A 23499-nucleotide genomic window follows, 5' to 3' on the forward strand; every position below is an offset into this window, starting at 1 on the left:
ACTTCTTTGTTTATAGAGAAGACAACTGTTCAGTAGTTGCTCTGCAATCCTTGCAACCATGCACTGATCTACAAAAGTGACTCCCAAGGCATACTTATAAAGGCATATAGGCCAGAAAGCAAGTGCTAAGAAAGTTGTTGCGTCAAAGCCTTGCGTCCTCAGAGAGTCAACACTTTCAATAGTTGTGCTAGAAAGCAGACCCCGTGTTACATTGCTACGTCAGCACCTGTATGACATGCCACACCACCATCGAATAAAACATGCTGTGTTTTATGTCGCAATTCCCGCCGCATTTTACGCATGCCCGCACTTAGGCCTGGGTCTGTTGATCCGGTCTGGCTCCGACTAGGCTCTTCCTCTCCTCATCTGGACTGGTACGGTCATGTCACATCATCACTTTGTGACACAAGGCACTCTTTTAAAGGCCCTCAGCCTACTTCTATATATTCGAAAAGCCTTCAGCTTTTAATTAATTAAAAGCTAACTGCTTTCCATATTTGACGCAAGCTTGAAGTCATCAAGTCGATATGGGTGCCAAATTAGCGAGCTTGGCAGATTGCCCCATTTCCTCAAAAAAAAAAAACTTAAAAAAAGTGCCCGAGGTGCAAACCCAGTGGAACAGGGCACTGGGATAAAATGCCCTAAGCCTGGGGCCACCAAGAGGCACACTATATGATAGTGCCAACAATACAGGGTGGGCAAAACAATGGCGAGAACAGGCCAACAATGACAAAACCACCTCAGGTAGGTCAAGCACAACCACAAAACAGTCCTCACTCCCTATGATCAGCCCCTAGGAAATACTGGAGCAATAACAGCTCTGTCAGGACCGGCTGGAGAGGTGACAAACTCTAACAACAACCAGGAATGGCATTCAAACATGGATTTTTCTTTTTGTTTTAGATTGTAATAATTATTATTTGTATGATAGATTCAATGCCTTCTATGTTGCTATACTTCTGAAGGCCCAGTACAATGATTTTGGTGGCCACCAGTTTTGTGAATTTCAAGCTGGTCCACTGTTAGTCTTGGTTATCACAAACGTATAGGCTGAGAACATGGACCATATAGGCTGAGAACAAGCAATGAAAGCTGCTATTGCTATACGGATGTATGAGATTGATGCGTGTAGATTCCAGGTTATTCAAGGTCATATGTTGTCTTGAGCATTTTCAAACTTGGCAAGCCAAATGTGTATAGATCCTGTATGTTTTGAGTAATGTTTAAGTTAGTAGGTCATCAGGGTCGTGTGATGGATTTTACATGCTGTTACAGAACCCAGATGGCTGGCAGAATCAATTTGCAGCAGGGATTAAGGTAGTTAAAGTTTTCTCTCATTTCAGTAGCAAGGATTAATGTAGTTAAAGTTTTTCAGAGATCTAATACTTCCACTTCTTTGAACAGACAATAGCTGTCATAGCAGTTCCCCAGGGTGTTGTGCAGCTTGGTTCTACAAAGCTGGTACTAGTAATTAAGTTTTATATTGTCGTTCATTTGTGGTGAGAAACTTTCCACATTTTATTTCTTTTGCGTTGTGTTTATGCTCAGTGATTATGTAAAATTGCAGATAGACTGACTGATCTAATTGACTGTGAATCATAAGCACAAGAGGATTCTGGTACCTTATCATCATTAAGTTTGCTACTAATTAGAACAGACATGCAAGTTTGTACTGAATGTCAATGATGGTGTTATTCTTGTTACAAGAGTGAGCCTCCAGCAGTTACCTAGGTACGGGCTTACTAATCATCCTTACTGACATCCAATGGGAATTTATTTCTAAAGAATATTCCCGAACTTATTGTATCTCATATCATGTTTATAATACTTCACAGGTAGTTTCTTAATTATGAGTAGAGATTCTAGCATTTTAACCATGAGTTAGGGGAAGAGAGGAATCAGTCTCAAAATGGGGACTGCGAAATGTTTCAGGTATTGATTGGGAGGGAGCTTATTGTGGGTTCTGTTTGCCCCTTATGTAATCAGCTTTCATCATGGTCTATTCCCCTCTTATAAACATAGTATAAAACATGCCTAAAATACCCTTTTAGGTTATACTTTCAAGAATAAATAGAGTTTAGAAACTCCAAACCATGAGATAATCAGGGGGAAAGCTATGATCTTTGGTAAAGAAGAGAGGTTACGAATTTTGTAGGACACAGGAAAAACATTTTCTTATGGATTTGATGTTGACGATCTTGTGGTTAATTAGTTTTTGAGGTGGATTTCGCATCTCCCTTTACCAAAACAAAGTAGAAGCAAGATTTGAATCGTCTGTGAACATACAATTCTTCATATTTTCAAGTCATGTTGTCACTTCAATATCTGAAAACACCTCTTCTCTACTATCCTGTAAGAATCTTGAGAGGCCATAAAACTTTACCTCACTGAGTCTCACCCTGGTGTCTGGCCTCACTTTGCCTATTGACTTCCCAGGATGACTGAGGAAACCTTATGCCCCCTATTGCTTGTTATTTGGCTCAAGTACCACTCAACCACACTCTCCTCACTTCAAACCAAAAAGTGGCATCACTATTGATGAACAATGACCACTAGCTCTTTATCTCATGTTTGGAATTGGGCCACATCTTTTCTTAAATAATGTATACACTTGAACGGAGTATATGCCATGCACTCTTAAGGCAAGAAGAGAAGGGAAGTATGTTTAATACCGTGACTGTAGAGTGTTGATGGCTGATTTCCAATTTGCTTGATGGTATGTGACCTATGAGACCTTAAAGATTACAATGTGATGGACTAGAATTAGGTTGCTTTAGGATACATTACGTTCCCGGCTCAGAATGCATATCAGGCTGCCTGATGTTCTTGGTATTATATGGAAGAGTAGGTATTGATTGCAGTAGCTCATGCATGACCTTGGAGCTCTAAGCTACTCTATGAAGCTAAATGTGTAAATGTGGATGGACTTGGTTACTGTTTTTTTTTTTTTTTTTTTCAACAAAAGATCCTTTCATGAGTTATGAGAAAAACTGCCCAAAGGGCTACAATGGACATCCTCCTATGTGTAGGAGTCTACAAATAGAGATAGCAGCAAGGGAGACTCTCCCTTGGTGCAAATGTGAAGCTGAGCGGATACAAGAACGGCTACATCATACAATAGGGGGGGGGGGGGGGAAGCCATACAGGTGGCCTATAGTGCCAATGGGGGTGTCCAGCACGCAGAGTGTAGAAAGGGCCCCTGCTCCAGGTAGAATGAAAGGCCTGCCGGCGCAGAATCGCGCGCTCAGAATCGCCCTGTATGCGATCATACTGACCGCGCAGGGTGTGGATAATCTCCTGCCAAATAGCTCGAACTGTCTCTGCTGGGGGCTCCTGACGTCCCTCGAAAGCTCTGAAGCACCTAGCTCTCCAGATGAACCATAAGGTAAGACTGCTCAGCAGCTCCCAGCATAAATCTCTCTCCTGTGTCCATGCGGCTGTCGTGAAGTCAGGTGGAGGGAACCTGCGAGGCTGTCCCCGCGTGAAATGGATGGCCTGGCTAGTGGGCTCCGTCTCGTAGCTCAGGGCAGGCCCCGTGGTGGTGGACCAAGCTGCTGCTCCCCAGGTGTATACCCCCTCCGGTGAGAGAGAGGACATGATGCGAAGAATCCTCAGCCAGATCTGCTGTGCTTGTGGACAGTCCCACAAGCAGTGTCGCTGTGTCTCTAGCTGATGTCCGCAGCCGCTGCAGGCCTACGGGGCAAACCACTGTAGATCAGCCAACTGCCCACTGCGAGGCTGTCCCCGCGTGAAATGGATGGCCTGGCTAGTGGGCTCCGTCTCGTAGCTCAGGGCAGGCCCCGTGGTGGTGGACCAAGCTGCTGCTCCCCAGGTGTATACCCCCTCCTGTGAGAGAGAGGACATGATGCGAAGAATCCTCAGCCAGATCTGCTGTGCTTGTGGACAGTCCCACAAGCAGTGTCGCTGTGTCTCTAGCTGATGTCCGCAGCCGCTGCAGGCCTATGGGGCAAACCACTGTAGATCAGCCAACTGCCCACTGCAGAGCCCCTGTGTGCAACTAGCCACTGAAATGTAGATATCCTGCGAGCCTGACGACTAGCCCAAAGGTGGGTCCAAAAATCTGCTGGGAACTCATGCGTCAACCCCTGCAATCGCCAGTGCTCGGCAGCTGTTGGGATAGTTGAATGCCTCGCTGTCAAGATGTGCCGGCCTAATTTGACAGTGTACTGGAAAAAAGAGTGTCCAGGGGTATCCGTCTCATAAGGATCATGCCATATCCACTCCCCCGGGTTCCGCTGAAGACGCGCTAAGGGCCGAGCTCCATAAACCCAAATGCGCCAGTCTGTGTCAATCTCTGCAGGGTCCGGGTCAATTGGCCACTTCCGCGAAGCAGCTGCCACGATCCGAACGCGCTGGAAAATACTGTTATGTCCATTGCTACAGAGTTGAATCCTAACTTTTATTTTTTTTAATGATGATTACTGAGGAAGTCGGGTCCTTTACTGTCCCGACAATTGCTCCTCTTATGAGTAGTATACTGATGGCACCTTTCACAATGCGAGTGTAACATGCAAGTCACCTTGACAAGGAGGTGTAAACACTGTAGGAATACTGAACTGAACCGAAACAGCAAATGCTTGAACTTGAAAAGAGAGTGACCACATGCGGAGTGGCGGAGCTCCATTCTTAGAAGCATTGGCCCCTCAAGTAGGCCCCCCTCGTAGTATTTCTTTATTCACATAAGACTGAAGTCGAAGTTACGACTCGGAGAGCCATGCTCTCCCTCTGAGTCTTCCATAAAGTGGCTTTCCATTGGGCTGATCTCATCTCTAATGGAACCTTTGGCCTCTCTTTTGTAGGCAGGGGTCCAAAAGTGATCCCCAAAAGCAATAAAAAAATTTCACAGTTATTTTTACAAGTGCCAAAATGCATTGCCATAAAAGCCTGGTGCCCAATAAGCTCAGAAAGTCAATGCTTTTAGCAATCGGCCGAAGAGCTCTAGCGTCCCAAATTCTATGTCAACGCCTGTATAGCTTGTATGTATTGCCGTATTGCCTATCCAAATCACGTTGGCTGCAGCTCTTTTGGTCGGGCTCTGTGTAACGAGATGGGCACCACATGCCTACTAAAAAGAACAGACTGAGACAGATGTTTATCACTTTAAACAACTGAACACAGAGAGAGAGAGACTTCACACGAGACACGGAGTGGCATACTTCCACCCTTAGAGTGCACTGGCCCCAAATTGTGGTGCCCCTTTTGGTATTTCTTTATATTGCTTCCACTTGCATCAAAAGCACATTCTGCTTAGTATATTTAGTGAATTCCATGCCCACTAAGACATTGACCTAATTATCCATAATTTGGCGACGAGGAATAAATCCATATTGTGCCTGATGTAGACCTGTGAAAAGGTAATCCTTGATTCTGTGGATTATCACCTTGGCCAAAATCTTATAAATGACAGGCATGAGAGTGATAGGCCGCCAATCAGAAAAGTGCTCACATAGTTTCCGCTTAGATAGCAACACTAGAAGACCTTCTTTCCAAGATGCTAGCTAATTCTGCATATCCCATGTTGCATTCATCATTAAAAGTAGAGGTTCTTGAAGAGAATCCCAAAAAGAAACGAAAAATTCAGATGTGATTCCATTCCAGCTAAGAGATCTCCCTCGACCAAGAGCAAGCAAGATTGAATGCAACACTTCCTCAGAGAATAATGCTTCAAGATTATGAGCATCCTTTGGTGAAAGAATTGGATGCATGCAAGATAAGAGCAACTGCCGTGCTTGACGAACCTCAACAGATGCAGAAGGAGCAGCAAAGATGTCACTGTAAGGAGAAACCATGGCATTAGCCAGTTCTTGTTTCATAGATGTCCAAGTGCAAGAGGGGAGCATAAACCGCTTTATACCTTCAGATTGTTTAGCATGATGCAAATGTTTAAAAAACTGTTTAGAAGCACAACCTTTATCTATGAATGCCAGTTTACGAGCACGAGTTTGCCATTTTTCAATTTTGCGTTGATCATTTTGACGTAAACGCACACATGCTGACAAAGCGCATCCTCTTTCGAGGCAGATAAGGGTCTTCTATCTACCAACTCTTGTAAATTTTGACAAACCAACTTTGCATTATAAACATCCTCGCATAGTTGGTGCATATAATGTCTGCCATAATCTTGAATAATATATTGGATACGCATGACAAAACGATACCAAGCAATATCTGGGTCATGATACATTTGATCACATAATAGAGGAGTAACCTCAAGGACCATATCAGGGAAGCGATCATGAGTAAGATAAGCATTATTTATATGCAAAAGACGCTTTTGAGGAAGGGGCTGAACACATGGTGGTTGACCAAAATGTAAAGTCAAGATAATCAGGGCACGATCAGATAGTACGAGAGTATGATCTATTCGCATTTCACAAACAAAATCATCATACTGTTGCAAATTGAGTAAGTACCAGCGATCCAATTGTGCATGGTAAGAAGAGTGCGCATTATGGCAAAAAGTGAATCCCGAGACATTGGGATGTAAACAAGTCCACATGTTTAGCATGTGCATATAAACAATAAGATTATCCTAGGCTTGCCTTTCAGCTTGTAGCATATGAGAATGACCAGAAGTGCTGTCAAGTATGTCTTGCGCATTATTAAAATCTCCACAAGCATTGCATTTGAAGTCCATGAATAAGAGCTGATATCTCGCCATAATGTAGCCCTATGGTCAACACGCTGTGTGCGCATAAAGACCACCCACTTCATAGACTTGGCCTTGTAGCATACATTGTACTACCATCCAACGGCCATTGGGATCATTATAAGCAAGGACCGCCGGCTGAAGTTCATGACGAACCAGCATGAGAACACCTGAAAAATCTGTCAAACCAGCATAGGCTATCCAATAACCCGCAAAATAAGAGCACTGACCAGCAAATTCATGCTGGTTGTGCTCTTGTAATACCACCACATTTGCCTTACATGTATGTACAAAGTGCCAAGTAAGCCGCCATTTATCTGGATTACATAACCCACGCACATTATATGAGATGCATACTATACTGCTATTCATCCTATCACATATGTACAGGATAGAGTAAAGACACTGGTAACTAAGTCGATGTGCCCATGGGCACATCTTCATCCATTCTGCAGGAAGGAGAATTTGTTGGTTGACTCGACCCAGAAGTGAGTCAGAACCAAAGTCCTCACCTGTAACCACATCCTTGTACGAAGGAACCACTTTATCTTATGTAGCTGCCAAAGATTTATTGTCATTACAAGGAAGTTTGCGTTGAACAATTATTTTGGGCGGAGGCACATAATTTTGAGAAGATGCCGGAGCTCTAGGTTTAACAGTTTTTTTAGCAACCACCCAGTTTTTTTAGCAACCACCCATGCATTGGTATTTGTGACCTTTTCTTTACCTTTCTCTTTTGACATTGTAGCATTGGTTGAAGCTTGTTTCCCCTTTGTTTTGTTTGTCGATAAAGGTGATGCAGAAGTCACTGCTCCTAGATTTTTGTGTTCAGACGACGATTTTCATGTGAAGAAGATTGAAGAGGCGGAACATCCGAAGGAGGGGGTTGTAAGTTTGGCTCAGGCCATTACGACTGCATATGCTCGAATTTACCACAACAGAAACAAGAATTAGCAAATTTACTCCATTTCAACTCGAAAGGTCGTTTACCCACCAGTGGATCACCGGAATTCACATAGATAGTTGAAGGCGTGGGGATATCTGTATCCCACAGGATGCAGAAACAATTTGTATTTGCATCAACTTAAGGGGACAAACAACCTTCCCTAGCTGAGACGCTAACAACAGAAGAAAATGACGCCAGGTTCGAGGAAAATCCTCCACCTCAACCCACACTCGACATTTATGACGAATCAAACTTTGATAATCCTTGGTTAGGGCCCAAGGAAAAACATGAGTCATTTAGGTATTGAAATATAAAGGGGACATTTCAAGAAGTGCATCCCTAGCCTCTGTGTTGACCAAGAGGACTTCATAAAAACCACGTGCCTCAAAATAAACACCTTTGACTGCTTCACGCTTGAGAAGGAAATCTACCCATTGTCCCACATCTTGGGCAGAAGGAAGAGGATTAATGCATTGAGAGCATACTGAGCTAATGGATCCATTAACCCCTGCACAGGAATAAGCACTTCTTTATCTGGAGTCTTACCATCCCAAGCTTTGCAAGCATATTCAAAATCCTCTCTCAAGCGTTCTTTAATAATAGACATCGCATCAGCTGATGATGACTCCATCTCTTTCCGACGCTCGTAGGTGAACGTGTCTTCCATGACGAAGGATCTCAGATTTACTACCCTGCTATCTTCTGACACACCACACACACACTCGCAGCCTCTCTCGCGCGCGCACACTTTTTTTTTTTTGTAATGCGAGATTGAATTACAAGTGGGAAACCTCAAAGCGAGGAAAACCCACAGAAAGTATTACAAGCTATAACTCAGAAACAGTCAAAGTAGAGCTGGTAATGGATAATAAGGAGCTCATCCAAGTCATAGGCAACTTGAAGAGACTATCTAAGAGATATCTTGAAGAAAGAAACATATTCCACTTGAATTTGTTGAAACATGAGGGAATTCTGTGCTTTCCACACTGTCCATAGTACCCAGAATCTAACCCAACCGAAAAAGTATGCATACGGCCGAAGCAAAGGCAGAAGCACTCCAAAGATCCATAAAAATTTACCAAATTGTGATCCAGGGAAATGCGAGCGAAGAGCTGAAGACATGCTATCCACAAACTGTCGCGTATGAGAACAGGACCACTGTAGATGTGATATATTCTCAATGCTTGCACCACAGTGAATGCATTGCGAAGAGGCCAACATCTCCTAGAGCGCAGTAATTTGCCAGTGGGGAGAACCTCGACAATACATCTCCACATAAACAATCTCTCCTTGAGAGGTAGCTTAGCATGCTACACTTTCATAACTTTACTCCGCCACCAAGTAACACTCTTATTTATATTCCATACCTTGTTACAATGTGCTTGGATCCAGGAAGACGACTGTAAATGATAGTACACTTTCTTTGCCAGTATCGAACCAATCGAAGAATTAGCATAGAGCCAATCACAAATTCGATTGTCTTCAACTAGCGGCGGGATGGGAGATACAGAATCGACCAACTCCTTAATAACGTTCCACATGCGTTTGTAGTGTAACCCAAATCCAAAGGTAGGTAGCCTGTCTGAACGAGGGCACCCGTCCTTCAACGTCTATGACGTCTGCTATCCTGTCAATACCTTTGTGGGAGAGAAAGTAAGCCTGTCTAGGAGAGCGTTGAACAAGAGTCTGAGCAAAAACTCTACTTCAATGCAAACTCTCTAATCGAAGTGAATTTCCATAGAACTCATCTCTACCATTCTACAACAATACTGTCGTGACCACCTTCCAATGTGCCACTAGACTGTAAGCAAAGGGACATCCCGGAATTGTAGCTTCAACTTTACCAAAAACCACATCCCAATATGACGGTTGCCAATGGTTGAGGGCTGGCGTAGAAACCGCATGAGAGCACAAAAACGCAAGCATCTGCGTCCAAGGCTGTTTTTGCTCGGCCAACACCAACAACAAAGTAGCCTTCCTTGCTGTAACATGAGAATACAAATGAAGGATATTCAGACCACCACAACGTTTTGGAGTACAGAGCTTATCCATTGCAAGCAATCGCAAGCCTTTTTTGTGAGAGGAAGTGGACCAAAAGTGCTCGAGAATCCGAGACATGAAATCCCGAAGACGACGGGGTGGCCAATGCAACAATGGTAGGAAAAATTGCATGTATGCCACCAAAATAGATTGGACTATTCTGAGTCTTACATAGAGCGGCCAGGTAGACAATTTCCAATACTACAATTTAGACCTCAGTTTATTCTCAACCATTTGCAACAATTTCGCATTGTTAACCGAGCAAGCCAACGGATAACCAAGATGTCTCACAATTTGATCAGGCTTCACTATCTCACTTGGCTATAACAGAGCATGCCAATCCATTTGATGCAATGGCAACAATTTAGATTTTCGGTCACTTGCAGACCTGCAGCCAACCCATAAATATGCAGTTCTTTCATAATACAACGAACATCCTTAGGATGATTTCTATGCCAGAACATGGAGTCATCCGCATACGCTTGTGCCACAAAATGATCATGAGCTGGCAGTTGCAGTCCATGTAGCCGACCAGATGCTGTCAAGGAGTCTAGATACAATAGCAGAGGATGTGTATTCAACATGGCACTCAAAGGGTATCCTTGCCTGACTGATCGACCAAGATCCCATAACCGAGTCAGCTCATCGTCAAGAATTTGGGCAGATTGATTGTTCTCGTAAAGAAAATAGACTACCTGGCGCATCCGGGGCCCGAAGCCCAAAGCCGTCATGATCCGAGCAATGTAGTCTTCAGTTTGGGGGGTCTTGCTTGAGAAGGTGCATTGTGGATGTCCGGTCCCTGCTGCCTCTTCTGCCCAAAAGTGCTAGCGTTAGATTTCTTTATCTACTTGCTTATCAAAATTGCCCTACCTAGTTCCCAACAGAAGTCACTTAAAAATAATAAGTGAAAAATATCAAAAATAGGGAAAATAGGTCTATGCACTATAAAAATGCTCCTGATGGGTTCTGATGGGAATGTGATGATCATGCTGTGTGCAGCCATAGGATATGCATCTATTTCAAGTGTCTGGACATGCACGGTTTGTGAATAGACTCACAAAAGTGCCAGATCACTTCCTAATCTAACTGAACTGAACCCATGTCATGAAGTACCTTGTCCACGTACACATAGGGTTAGATGTGTCACGTGACATCCCCTCCTTTTCAAAGTGAGGTGCTGGTACCGAACTGTATGGCGTCGAGGGAGATTACCAACAGCATCTGGAATCCTGGAAAGGACTCTTCGCCGGCCCACTCTGATGTGTGGGTCGTGCGATACTTGAACTTCAAGGGCTGCAACGCTTGCTTCTTTGGGCCGCGCCGAAAGCGACACAAAGTCATCTGAGTCTCCTTCAATGCTTCCACTTCTTCTATGAATGTAGCTCCACCTTCTTCAAGAATCTCTGAGGAGGAAAATTCATGAATCCACTTTTAACACAAAAACATGAACATACCCATTCCATGTAAAGTGAATGGAAAAAAACTATTCCTTCTAAAAAGGTGTGCATGCAATGCAGATAAACATATAGACGGAGTGCCAAACGGTTCATCAAACACACGCAAACAATGGAATCGAAGCTTGTCTTTCTGATCTAAATCAATCAACTGTGGCAAAATACCGATGCTTGATGCTCAATCCTTGTGCTCTTTCGGATACTGTGTCATGCCAAGGAAGAGACATGGAATGTGAATTTCTTCGGTGCAAACATTTCATCTTTTCATGAGTAATCATACATCCGTGCTCATTCATGAGTGAATCGTGTTCATCGTACCATATGTCATGCCTATGAAAAGGAATCACATAAGGACGGTGACTAAAATATAGGGAAGCATCACGAATGAAACACTCGAACAATGCGTGCTGACTAATCACTTGAGAGCCAAGATCTATTCTTCATGAGAGATCGAAACTTCCTGAGGGGTTCTTTGGACCTCGACTCGAGAGCCAAGATCGGTTCTTCGTGATCGATCGAATCTGCAATGAGGTTAGTTTGACTAGAAAAAGTGTCAACTAAACCATCATCCTTGTGAACAATCACATCATTATCATGCAAATCATCATGCTCGTGAATAATCACATCTTGATCATGCAAATCATCATGCTTATCATTATCATGCAAATCATCATGCTTATCATTATCATGCAAATCATGTAATTCTTGTGTGTCGTGCTTGGGAAAAGAAGAGACCAAGAGAGTCTCCTTTTCCGGATTCTTTGCAAACTTCACCTGAACAATCACATCATTATCATGCAAATCATCATGCTCGTGAATAATCACATCTTGATCATGCAAATCATCATGCTTATCATTATCATGCAAATCATGTAATTCTTGTGTGTCGTGCTTGGGAAAAGAAGAGACCAAGAGAGTCTCCTTTTCCGGATTCTTTGCAAACTTCACCTGTACATTAGAAATGAGAGACGAAGAATGAACAACTTGCTCTCCACGAATGACAAGGGGAGAGTCACTTTTGGCATTGAAAATGAACGTATTTTCCGTCCAATCAATAAGAGGGTTATGCTCACGAAACCATCGAATGCCCAAAAGCATATCACATCGTGAAAGAGGAGAGACTACAAATTTTCTGTGGAAGGACACTTGTTGAACAGTGAACAAAACATCAAGGCACTCTTGCGTGATGAGAGAGTCCATACCGGGAGAGAAGCCTGACACCTCAAAAGGAGATGTCTTGCGAACCTCCAGGCGGGCTCTTTCAACAAGAGAGTCACTAATCAAATCATGCATACTGCCCGGGTCAAACAATATGACAAAACGTTGACCCTTCACATGACTATAACACTTAATGAGAGACTCATCAATGGGAGGATCGTGAGATTGGGGTCACACTCGTGTTCTCATTTATTGCATTGACAGAGGAAGTGGGTTCTTTAGATTCATTAGATTTAAGCTTAGGACATGTTCTTTTTATGTGACCCTTGATGTGACAATGAAAACAATGACCTTCCTTAGAATAAATGCTTTGTTCTTCTGACGTGATGTATCCTCCTAAAATTCCTTGTTCTACCTTTTCATTTGGAGTGAGCTTAGGTTCAGCAATTGTGTTAGCTTTACCCTGAGGTTCATTGGGAGAGTTCTTTTTTGAGAGACTATTGGAAGATTGGTTAGAAGAGTTACCGTTCTTGCCGTTCTGAGGGTTCTGAGAGATACTTGTGGAAGTCTTGTTTTTCTTAGGCTTTCCCTTGTTGTGCTTCATCTCTTGTGCGAGAGCAATCGCTACAGCCTTGTTGAGATCCATTGGGTCGAGGACTTTGACATCAAACCTGATATAGTCGTTCAACCTGAAAATGAAAGCCTCCTTGCACTCATCATCCGATTTGCGTAATTGGGTGGCGAGCTGCAAAACACGATTAGAGAAAAACATAACTGGCATACCATTTTGCTTGAGACTGCGCCAATCGTCTTTCAACCGTGCTACGTATTGTGGGGGCATAAACCGCGCCTTGAGCTTGTCTTGGAAGTCGGCCCAATTGAAAGAAAGGGGCACGCCATCCTCGGCTTCCTCTAGGTGCACGGTCAACTGTGCCTCTTGCCATGCGTGGTACCAATTAATGGCATCACCGGCAAGGTACATAGCTGCCGTCAAAACCTTGCTATTTCCTGTCTTCTTAGTTGTCACAAAATAAGCATTAAATTGATGCAACCAAGAATGAATAATCGTAGCATCCATCTTACCATCATACTTACTAAACTCGATCTTCTCTGTGACGAGGTTGTTGGAGTCCGAATCTCGGCTTGCGCCACTTGAGGAACTACCAACATCTTTGGTTGGCTCCGACTTCGAGGTGAGAACATGTCGGATCAACTCTTGCGTGAGTAGTTCTCTCTGTGCCTCAGGCTCTGCTTGTCTTTCTTCGGCCGCCAAGCGCGCTTGCTCACGCTCACGCTCCATGGCTTCCTGTCGTTCGGCTTTTCTTTCTAGATGTGCCATCGCAACGCGATTCGCTTCTTGTTGTTGTGCCATCATCTACTTGACCAAAGCCTCCATAGGATTTTGTGCAAACCGTGGTGTAGATGGGGAAGGCGGAGGGTCAGAAAAACCTCCTGGTGGGGAAAATTCTTCTTCACCTTCTTCATGCTCATCACCTTCATGCAAAGAATCCATTCCGCTTCGGGTGATGACCATACATTGAGATCTTTGATTCTTAAGTTCACGAGGAACTTGGGTTCTTGTGGGTCTTGGGTTCTTGAGGTTCTTGAGGGTATTGAGGGTCTTGGGGTTCTTGAGGATCTTGAGGTTCTTGCAGTTCTTCTTTCGCTTGCAATCTGTGTTAGAGAAGGATCTTCTCTTCACCCGAGTTCTTCTCTTTTCCACGGGCGCATCCCTTGGCGGCCTTGCGCTCACACCAAGGTTGCTTTTTCCCACCTCACGTCAATTGGCCGGCCGCTAAGTGCACGGTCCGCTCTCAATGAGCGAAAAGAGGCACAAGGGGAGGCTGACAAGCCCTTCTTTCTTGGGTTTCCTGTCACTCTTTAAAAACACGATTAGGAATCGATACGTCCAAGAGGTCTTGGGTTACGTGTGACCACAAGCAAAAAAAATATTCTTGTGGTTCTTTCCTTGAGTGATACAAAACACTACCAAAGCTCTGATACCAATGTAAGGTGCAGCGGAAGTGAACGTTGAACTTTGCTCAAGATGAGTGCTTCGAACTGTGCTCAAGGGTTCCTTTTACTTACAGAAGGGAGAGCCTTCCGTTCCTTTAATGAGAGAATGCAATGGACACAAACAAAGTGGTGAACACTGTGAATGAAGGTATTGAGACTGAGAGATAGAGAGAGAAGAATACGACACCAGAATGTTGTCAAAACCCTCCTTCGAAGGCCCCACTCTCTATGGCGAAAGCGGTCTACTATTGATTGCACAAATCTTTACAATGCTTGGACTTGCCGACGATGTCGATGACGAAATCTGAAAACGCTAAGGGTTGAAATCTGCAAATCTTCTATCCGTTGAATTCTGACTCTATGTTGACGACGATGTCGATGGCGACAATGCGACGACGACGCGCTGAAAACGCAGATGCTGAAATCTGCGTTTTCTGGGCTGAAACTGCTAAGTGTGCTAGATCTGTCCGTGTTGCGAGGATCTGCTGTAGGAAGGTGAGATCTGCGAGGTTCGGGACTCTTCTGCGATGTCTGACTGCTGAAAACTGAAAACGCTGATGCTTCTTGGTGTTTCGTCGCGGGGAATCTGCAAAACGCTATGCTGATGCAAAAACGCTAGGGTTGAAAACTGTCTTGCGGTGGAAATGTGCTAAAGCTAGGGCTGATCTGTTGTCTTGCTGTTGCCGGGGCTGATTTGCTGTGCAAAAACGCGAGGTTGCTGTCTTGTTGAAAAACACTAGGCATGCATCTGCAAAAACGCTACGTCTTCGGTTTGGGGGGTCTTGCTTGAGAAGGTGCACCGTGGATGTCCGGTCCTGTTGAAAAACGCTAGGCATGCATCTGCAAAAACGCTACGTCTTCGTTTGGGGGTTTCCTTGCTTGAGAAGGTGCCCCGTGGATGTCTGGTCCCTGTTGCCTCTTTTGCCCAAAAGTGCTAGCGCTAGGTTTCTTTATCTACTTGCTTATCAAAATTTCCCTACCTAGTTCCCAACAAAAGTCACTTAAAAATAATAAGTGAAAAATGTTCAAAATAGGGAAAATAGGTCTATGCAATGTAAAAATGCTCCTGATGGGTTCTGATGGGAATCTGATGATCATGCTGTGTGCAACCATAGGATATGCATCTATTCTAAGTGTCTAAACATGCACGGTCTGTGTACAGACTCACAAAAGTGCCAGATCACTTCCTAATCTAACTGAACTGAACCATGTCCACGTACACATAGGTTTAGATGTGTCACGTGACAACTACCATCCAATGCCCTGCCGGATCATTATGGGCTAAAACCTGTTGCAGTTCATGACAGGCCATCATCAAAACACCCGAGAAAGAACCAGTACCAGCATAAACAATCCAAAATCCCGCATAATACGAAGATTGACCTACAAAATCATGTTGATTATGCTCTTGTAACACCACTATATCTGCTTTATTTGTATGCATATAATGCCAAAGTATCTTCTACTTGTCAATGGTTGCACAAACTGCGCACATTATACGTAAAGCATCTAAGAGGAGAATGCATCTGTATAGTATTTACAAGAGAAGCATGAGGCACTATCATCAAGTGGTATTGCCCATGGGCAGATCTGCCTTCATACTAACAGTCAATGAAGCGGACTCCATATGCGTTCCTTGGTGAGGATTCTGATGTAGAGGCAACGACCCAGATGCCGATCCAAGTAGAGCATCTTTATACGAGTGTACCACTCTGTTCCACACTTCAACGAGTGACTTATGATCATGTCATGTAGATGTAGAAGATCCACCACTTCTCGCATCCAAAGCAAGCACATAATTTCTTGAAACATGGGAAACATGAGGCTTAACTGGCTTCTTTGGATTTTGCCAACCATTAGTAGACTGTGTCATTTTGGCTTTACCTTTGGAATCTGTCTTTGCAGTAGGGTGCACATTAGGCATGCTTTTATTTTGATCTTTCCCTTGTTTGGCCTGCATGCTTCCATCAACATCCCCCATCTTTGGTCTCGCAAATGAAGAGGAGGGGGAGGCTACATGGGTTCCAGATGCCGGAACAACAAAGGGTGGTAGTTTCAACAAAGATTCCTAGCATTCAGACTGCATATGGCCAAATTTTCCACAACTGAAACATGCACCTGCAAATTTTTCCCATTTGAGTTTAAACAGCCTTTTGCCTACCATTGGATCACCAGAGTCGAGCGTTATTCCTGACAGCGTCGGCGTTTCCGTATCCCACAATACACAAATTCTATTAGAATTAGTATCCAAATTTGAGGGGCATATCACTTTGCCCAACTGAGTAGCTAGGAGAGGCAAAAAATACTTCCAAGTTCCAAGTTCGTGGAAATCCAACTATTTCCATCCAAACTGGGCATCTATGTCGTATCAAGCTGTGATAGTCTTTAGTAAGCGCCCAAGGCAATACACGTGTCATTTGCATATTGAAAATAAAGGGCGACATTTTCAATAATTGCGAGCGAGCTTCCATGTCTACCAATAACACCTCATAAAAACTGTACAATCGGTTGCTCGCTGCTGCTGTGCTCTCCCGTTGCGCCATCGCCTTCGCCTCCTCCCTCCCCCCCCTCGCGTGCTGCCCGCTTCCCTCCCTCGCTCTGCCCTCAGCCCCCGCTGCCCCCCGCTTGCCTGTCCCCTCCCGCTTGCCCTCTGCCCCCGCTGCCCCTCCCCTCGCGCTGCCCTGTTCCAGCCATTCTGCCCTTAGCCTCAGCCCCCTGCTGCCGCCGCACGCCCTTAGCCTCAGCCCCTGCTGCCGCCGCATGCCCTCAGCCCCCTGCTGCTGCCGCACGCCCTCAGCCCCCTGCTGTCGCCGCACGCCCTCAGCCTCAGCCCCTGCTGCCGCTGCACGCCCTCAGCCCTCAGCCCCAACCCACTTTATCCCCCCCCCCCCCCCCCCCCCCCCCCCCCCCCCCCCCCCCCCCGCCCCCCTGACTCGGCCCGTTCATCCATCAATTTGGGCCCTCCGCCTTGGTTGCTCCCTGCAGATTCGGCACTTTCGGCAGCTGTTCCAACTCCTTGGAGCAGTGTTGGCGCACCCTTTTGCAGCATCCTCCCATCGTCCTCTTCTTACGCCACAGCAGTAGACACAGATGGAGGCTCCAGCTTCGCCACAGAGGGACTCGCCAGAAGCCCCCTCGCCCGACCCCGCTTAGCCCACCATTCGACTTGCTCTCTCGCCTACAGAGCAAGCGAGCCTTGCCGCCGAGGTAGAGCGATTGCAGGCGACCTCGGTCATCTGCAAGATTCTCGGCACCCGACCTAGCAGAGTAGAGCTGCGAGACCTTCTCTAGGCTCGCCTTCTCGCAGAGGTGGGAAAGATTTTGGATGTCTAGATTCTCGGACAGGGCTACTATCAGATCGAGTTTGAGTCCTCCGAGATGGCGTCCAAGGTCATAGCTATGAGTCCACTGGCCATCCTAGCCTCACGTGCCCACTTTCGACAGTGGCGACATGGGTGTGACCCAGCTTCGGATGTTCTAGTAGAGGAGGCAGACATCCCCATCTCAGTCTGCTTTTCGGGTTTACGGAGGGAGTACCTACCACTTCTTTCCAGGATCGGTTCCGCCATTGGGATTGTCCTGGAGACACCTCGCACGGCAGTATCAGTAGCTGCCAAGGCGGCTGGCATTCCCTCAGCTCGAGTTTTGGTTAGAGATACCCACACACTCCCGAAGGTTATCCTTCTACCTCGGGTGAGTGGGGGTTGGTTTCGACAGAGTGTGGAGTACTCGGGCCTCCCGAACCAGTGCTTCATTTGCCGCCAGATGGACCATCCAGCGAAGGCCTGTCCATGGAGGAGACCGCGACCTGCACCACAGCCTCAGCCCCAGCCTGCCAGGGCTGGCCCGCAGCCACAGCCAGCGGCACAGCGTACAAATGCAGAGCCAACCTCCGAGCCTTGGGCCACAGTGACAGCCTCCACCTCCGCTTCTCCCTCGACAGCCGCACCCCCCCAGAGTTCCCTCCCTACCCTCTCTATGCCTCATCCTCCCCGCCTTCTGCTCCCGTCGCCTCTCCACCCTGCCCCTCTATCTCTGTCGCCCCATCCCGCCCCTCTTCTCCTCCTCTCGCCCCAGCTCCCTCTCCTCCTCCTGCTCCAGTTCCTCAGTCGGCTCAGGCGACTGGTCCCTCTCCGACGGCTAGGAGATCTCTTGGCAGCGCTTTTGCCACGAGTCGCCTAGCGCGAGAGGGTCAGCCCTTCTTGCGGCCCCCTCTGCAGATTCAGACATCCTCCCTTGCAGCCATCCCTCGTGGGCTGACGAGCATTGACATCAGATGTCGCTGGGACTTCTTTGACTACGGGTTCACTCGTTTTCTCGGCGACTCCGCAGCAGACCATGAGGCAGCCTGTTTCAGGGTCCATGTTTTGTTCCTCGCCACTAGGGGGACAGAGGCCTTGGACTCGGCAGTTGGTTTCTCCTCCCCCCTCTGTGGTAGGACCGAGACAGAGTGGTCCCTCGACTCAGTGGTGGGATGGTTGCATACACAGGTTTTAGAGTTCTCTCACCACATGGGAGAACTTGGAGTTACAGATATGCTGCAGACTTTGTGGCCATTGGCCAAGTTTGCGGTGACACCCCCAGACTCAGCAGGATGTAGGCACATTGTGGTGTACTTCTTTGCTGATACGCAGTGTTTGCCTTGCTATGTATACATTCATGAGGACTCCTGGACAGAGGAGGTTGCTTTACGCACGGCTCGCTCTGCCTGGGCTTGGGCTAGGCACTCACTGCAGTCTCGCCTATCTAGACGACGCTCGGATGCGGATTACTCCCCATCCAAGCCAGCCTCGAAGATAGCCTGTCTTGCTGCTGCGGCAGCATCTGTTCTCTCTCGCTCCTCATGAGGATCATCTCATGGAACGTGCAGGGACTAGGTGGGCCCAGTTTCAGCGACAACGGGGCCGATTGCGTCAGGAGCTTCAGCGTTGCCTTGTGGGAGGAGAGATTGATCTCCCTATGTTTAGGAGCACCATCTGTGTGAGAGCCGCATTTGGCGTTGTGGTCAGATTTTGCGTGGACAGTATGATACCTTTTGGTCAGTTGCTTTTGGACCTGGAGGCATCCAGGGAGGGGTATGTAGGACTATTGCGGACTCATTGCAGCATGCCATTGTAGGCAGAGGGATTATTGTGCCAGGCAGGGCTCAGTGGATTACTATGCAGGTTCAGGGTGGCCTTGTGGCCTTCCTGAACATCTATGCGCCCAATGTGGCGAGTGCTCGTGTAAAGTTTTGGTCACAGATTGTTGAGTCTTTGCTGCAGGCCGATCATTGGTGTATAGGAGGGGACTTCAACATGTTGGAGGACCCTTCTGACAGGATTGGTGGCAACCATGCTACTGTGCATGGAGTCGAGTTGGCTGCTTGGGAGAGGTTTTGTATGACTTTGAGGGTCTCGGATACATGGCAGCACTAAGGTTTTGTGAGGTCCCCACACAGTCTTGCCTTCTCTAGATCGGACCGCAGAGTGGGAGGAGTGAATCTATCGCGGATAGATCGATTCTACACTAGTGACCACTTCAGTGACTTGGGGGGTTCAGTGGGCATCTTGGCAGGGACTTCCTTCTCGGACCATGCACCAGGGATCCTCATAGTGGCAGACAGGCAGAGGAGTGGGAGCACGATGCTCCGCATCCCAGAGAGGGTCTTGTTGGACTCAGCACTCAGAGAGAGGGTAGAGGCTCTCTGGACAGAGGGTATGGACAGACAGGATTCACCTGCAGACAGAGTGGCCGTAGGCCTAGCTCAACTTAGCCACTTTTTTCTTCAGGAGTCTCTGGCTCGCCGGGCTGCAGCGAGAGAGGCGGAGCAGCGTCTCAGACGGGGCATTGCTTCACTGCAGAGGATGCAAGAGCAGCATCCAGACAGTCCATGGTTGGAGGAGCAGTTAGAGCAGGCTCGACAGGAGCTTGCTAGCACAGAGGAGAGGCGTCATGAGTTTGCCTTCCATCGACAGGCATCTCAGTGGACTCAGGTGGGTGATAGAGTGACCGGTGCTTTTTTTCAGATAGTGGGGCCTCGGCATTCGCATGCGAAGGTCAGTCAACTGAGGAGGCCCGATGGGTCAGTTGCTTGTAAGCCCGAGGATATGCGTGCAGTCGCTACTGACTTCTATCATGAGTTACTGTCGGCTGAGCCTCAGTCAGAGTGGCAGGATGCATGTAGGGAGCAGGTTTGGGCAGAGATGCCATGTCTTGTGACAAAGGAGATGCGCCAGAGGCTAGAGATGCCACTTCAGCTTGAGGAGCTGCACACAGCTCTGAGGCCCTTCCTCGTGGTAGCTGTCTAGGTGAGGATGGGTTGACTCCCAGCTTTTTCTTGGAGTACTGGGACCTGCTTGGCCCATATCTTTGTAGTTCTTTTCAATACATTTTGCACACAGGAGTGATGCCTGACAGCATGAGTGAGGGCCTGATCTACTTCATTCCCAAGGAGGGTGGCTCCTTGGATGAGATTCGTTAGTGGCGCCCCATCACCATTCTCAACTCAGCCTACAAAATTCTTGCCAAGGCTTTGAGTTTGAGGATTCAGCCACTTTTAGAGAGCCTTATACATGGGACTCAGACAGGTTTTGTCAAGGAGCGCAATATCCTTGACAACATCTTTACTTTCTGGGAGGCTTTTGCCTTGGCACGGCTTTGTGGTGAGGACCTTGTTATTCTTCTTCTCGATTTTGAGAAGGCCTACGACCGAGTTGACTGGGACTTTCTAGAGGGCACTCTTCGCAGGATGGGCTTCTCAGATGCTTGGATCAGAGGGGTGTCAGCTTTGTACAGACAGGCTCACAGTCAGGTGCTTTTGGTAGGGGGGAGAGGTGCGCGCTTCATGCTCACACGCTCGGTCAGACAGGGCTGCCCTCTTGCCCCCTTTCTCTTTCTGTTCTATGCGGAGGCGATGAGCAGATTTTTGGTGTCACAACAGGTTGGTCTTCGGGGCTTAGCACTTCCTATTCGGGGAGAGGAGTTACTGGACGCTGAGTTTGCCGATGACTCAGCCTTGTACTTAGAAGGCCAGGAGGCCAATCTTCACAGATGTGAGCAGGCTTTGGAGACCTTCTGTTGTGCATCGGGCGCACTGATCAACTGGAGAAAGACAGTGGCTTTCTCGGTTGGTAGTGCTCCTATGCCAGATTGGATGCCAGGAGAGGGTTTCAGGTGGATTCCCCCAGGGACTGCAGTTTGATACTTGGGTTGTCAGGTTGGTTTGGACTTGTCTCCCGAGCAGCAGATTGCTCCTCTTCTCCTGTCCATCAGGAGAAAGCTGTTACATTGGAGCTCAGCACGTCTGTCGCTGGCTGGTAGAGTAGTAGTTGCCAACCAGGTGCTGTTGGCGACTATATGGTACATCACCTCCTGTTGGATCTTCTCGAGTTCTTGTATCAGCCAGGTAGAGAGGCTGATCAGGTACTTCCTTTGGTTAGGACGTGACACTCAGATGGCCCGAGCCAAGGTGGCTTGGTCGGTCATCACGCTTCCTTGTTCTCAGGGAGGGCTTGGGATCATTGATCCAGCACAGTAGAGCAGAGCCCTTCTAGGGAAGTTCATAGTCAGAGGACTTCCTCCAGGTGAGGAGCCCTGGAAGGAGTTCTTGTTGCAGAGGCTTCGTGCCAGGGTGCCTCAGTCAGGAGGCCCTTGGCAACCTTCAACCAGATGGATCTTTACAAAGATGCGTCGAGTTGGTTTGAGCAGGAGATTGGAGGACCATTTCGCTGAGAGTTTGCTTTGTTCTTGGGAGCTCCTACGGCGTGGCCTCGAGCAGCGACAACCGATGTGCACGGAGGAGCGCCTACGGCAGCCCCTCGTCTGGAACCCCATGGTTAGCACTCAGAGAGGCCACTTGGTTGGTAGTCGACCTCATGTTTCCTGGGGTCCCATGGCAGCAGGTCCAGCGCGCTCTCTAGGTGACTGGCTAGAGTTCATAGGTTTGTCAAAGGAGGTACAGGGTCTCCAGCTGCAGGGCATGAGAGGGGTGCAGAGCATGTGTCAGGACATCTCAGAGTCAGTTCCAACTGAGTGGCTCACGCCTCTCGAGCCAGTAGCACCCCGGTGGATGGGAGCCTTCACATGACTAGAGGTTCTCATTTCAGACAGGGCCTGCTCAGAGACTGTCCCAGCCCTGTTCTTCGAGCTTCAGGGTGGGGGACGACTACAGCGAGTTGCAGTAGAGGCCCCGCAGGTAGCAGAGTGCTGTTTTTAGAGGATCCGAGTTGTGGGCATTTGTGGGAGGACTTGCGTCATAGACCCTGACCCAGCAGCTCTTGAGACTGGCCACTGGAGGCTTTGGGCTTGGGAGTGCTGTCCACTGGCACGAGTACATTGGGATCCTGGTGAGTGGCTATGGAGGGACCCCTTCTCTTCTGCAGACCACCCAAGAGTCCCCTTCTTTCAGTACACTGTTCGGCTTGGACGGCACATACTAGCAGCACAGAGAGAGGCCCTCCCCGCTGCAGCACGTCATTGGCAGGAGGAGGGTCTCACCGTCGAGTTCTTGGCAGACTTTTGGGAGAGGTTGTGCAACATCGATCGTGGAAAGATCCACCTGTTTCCTGCGCTTATATACAGCTTCTTCTGCCATATCTAATCAACGTTGCACTTTTTAGAGCACACACTGGACTAACACCCACTTAATATATTTATATACTTTTTTTTTCCAAGCTTTCTTAGCAAGGACTCTGCTGAACACACCGACAAAAAGAATCTCCTGCTAAAGTAAATACACAAACACACCCACTGTCACTCACACCAGAATCTGACAGAAGGGCCACGTGCAGGTGAAGATCATCTTCGACCACCAGCGTGCTGAAAAGGGCGTGCGCAGTGTAGGAGTTGCGCAAGGTAGCGTCGCACGGCAAACGAGTGGCAGAAGGATTCACTACACCTGAAACCAACCGTCACTGCTTTACACACCCACACACGCACACACATAGGAAGGAGGCGAAATCCACACACAACACACTCGAGCGCGCGCACACACACAGTGACAGACGCAGAGTCACCAAAGGCCGAGAGTCCCTACTGAGGTTCGCCCGTTGTAAAGCTTACATGCACGCGCAAATCTGTTGGCTGATGCTGAAGGCCCCTTCTGAATCTTGCCCGCTGGTGTAGCTCGCGTGAGCTCTGTAAGGCCGCGTGCAAGCGAGTGGAGTCTGCAGACAGCAGCACGTTGTGCAGGGATCACGCAGGGCAGAGTTCGAGCGGACAGATTTTGCGCAGGG

At 47.5% G+C, this 23499-nt stretch overlaps 1 protein-coding gene across 4 annotated transcripts in view; it reads left to right on the plus strand.

Moving 5' to 3' along the window:
- The window catches only part of LOC147452816 (transcription factor bHLH155-like), a 70799-nt gene that overhangs the window by 30831 nt on the left and 16469 nt on the right, over positions 1-23499 (plus strand). For 3 of the 4 annotated variants that reach the window (XM_086518411.1, XM_086518409.1, XM_086518410.1), the window contains exons 5-6: positions 1276-1317; positions 1405-1461. In XM_086518411.1, the coding sequence (XP_086374537.1) occupies positions 1276-1317; positions 1405-1461 (99 nt within the window). Of the gene's footprint in view, positions 1-1275; positions 1318-1404; positions 1500-23499 lie in introns of those variants that run through there. The other variant, XM_086518412.1, reaches the window with a different exon arrangement.

Source organism: Adiantum capillus-veneris, chromosome 8, assembly GCF_014529385.1.
Source record: "Adiantum capillus-veneris isolate H3 chromosome 8, ASM1452938v2, whole genome shotgun sequence".
NCBI lineage: Eukaryota > Viridiplantae > Streptophyta > Polypodiopsida > Polypodiales > Pteridaceae > Adiantum > Adiantum capillus-veneris.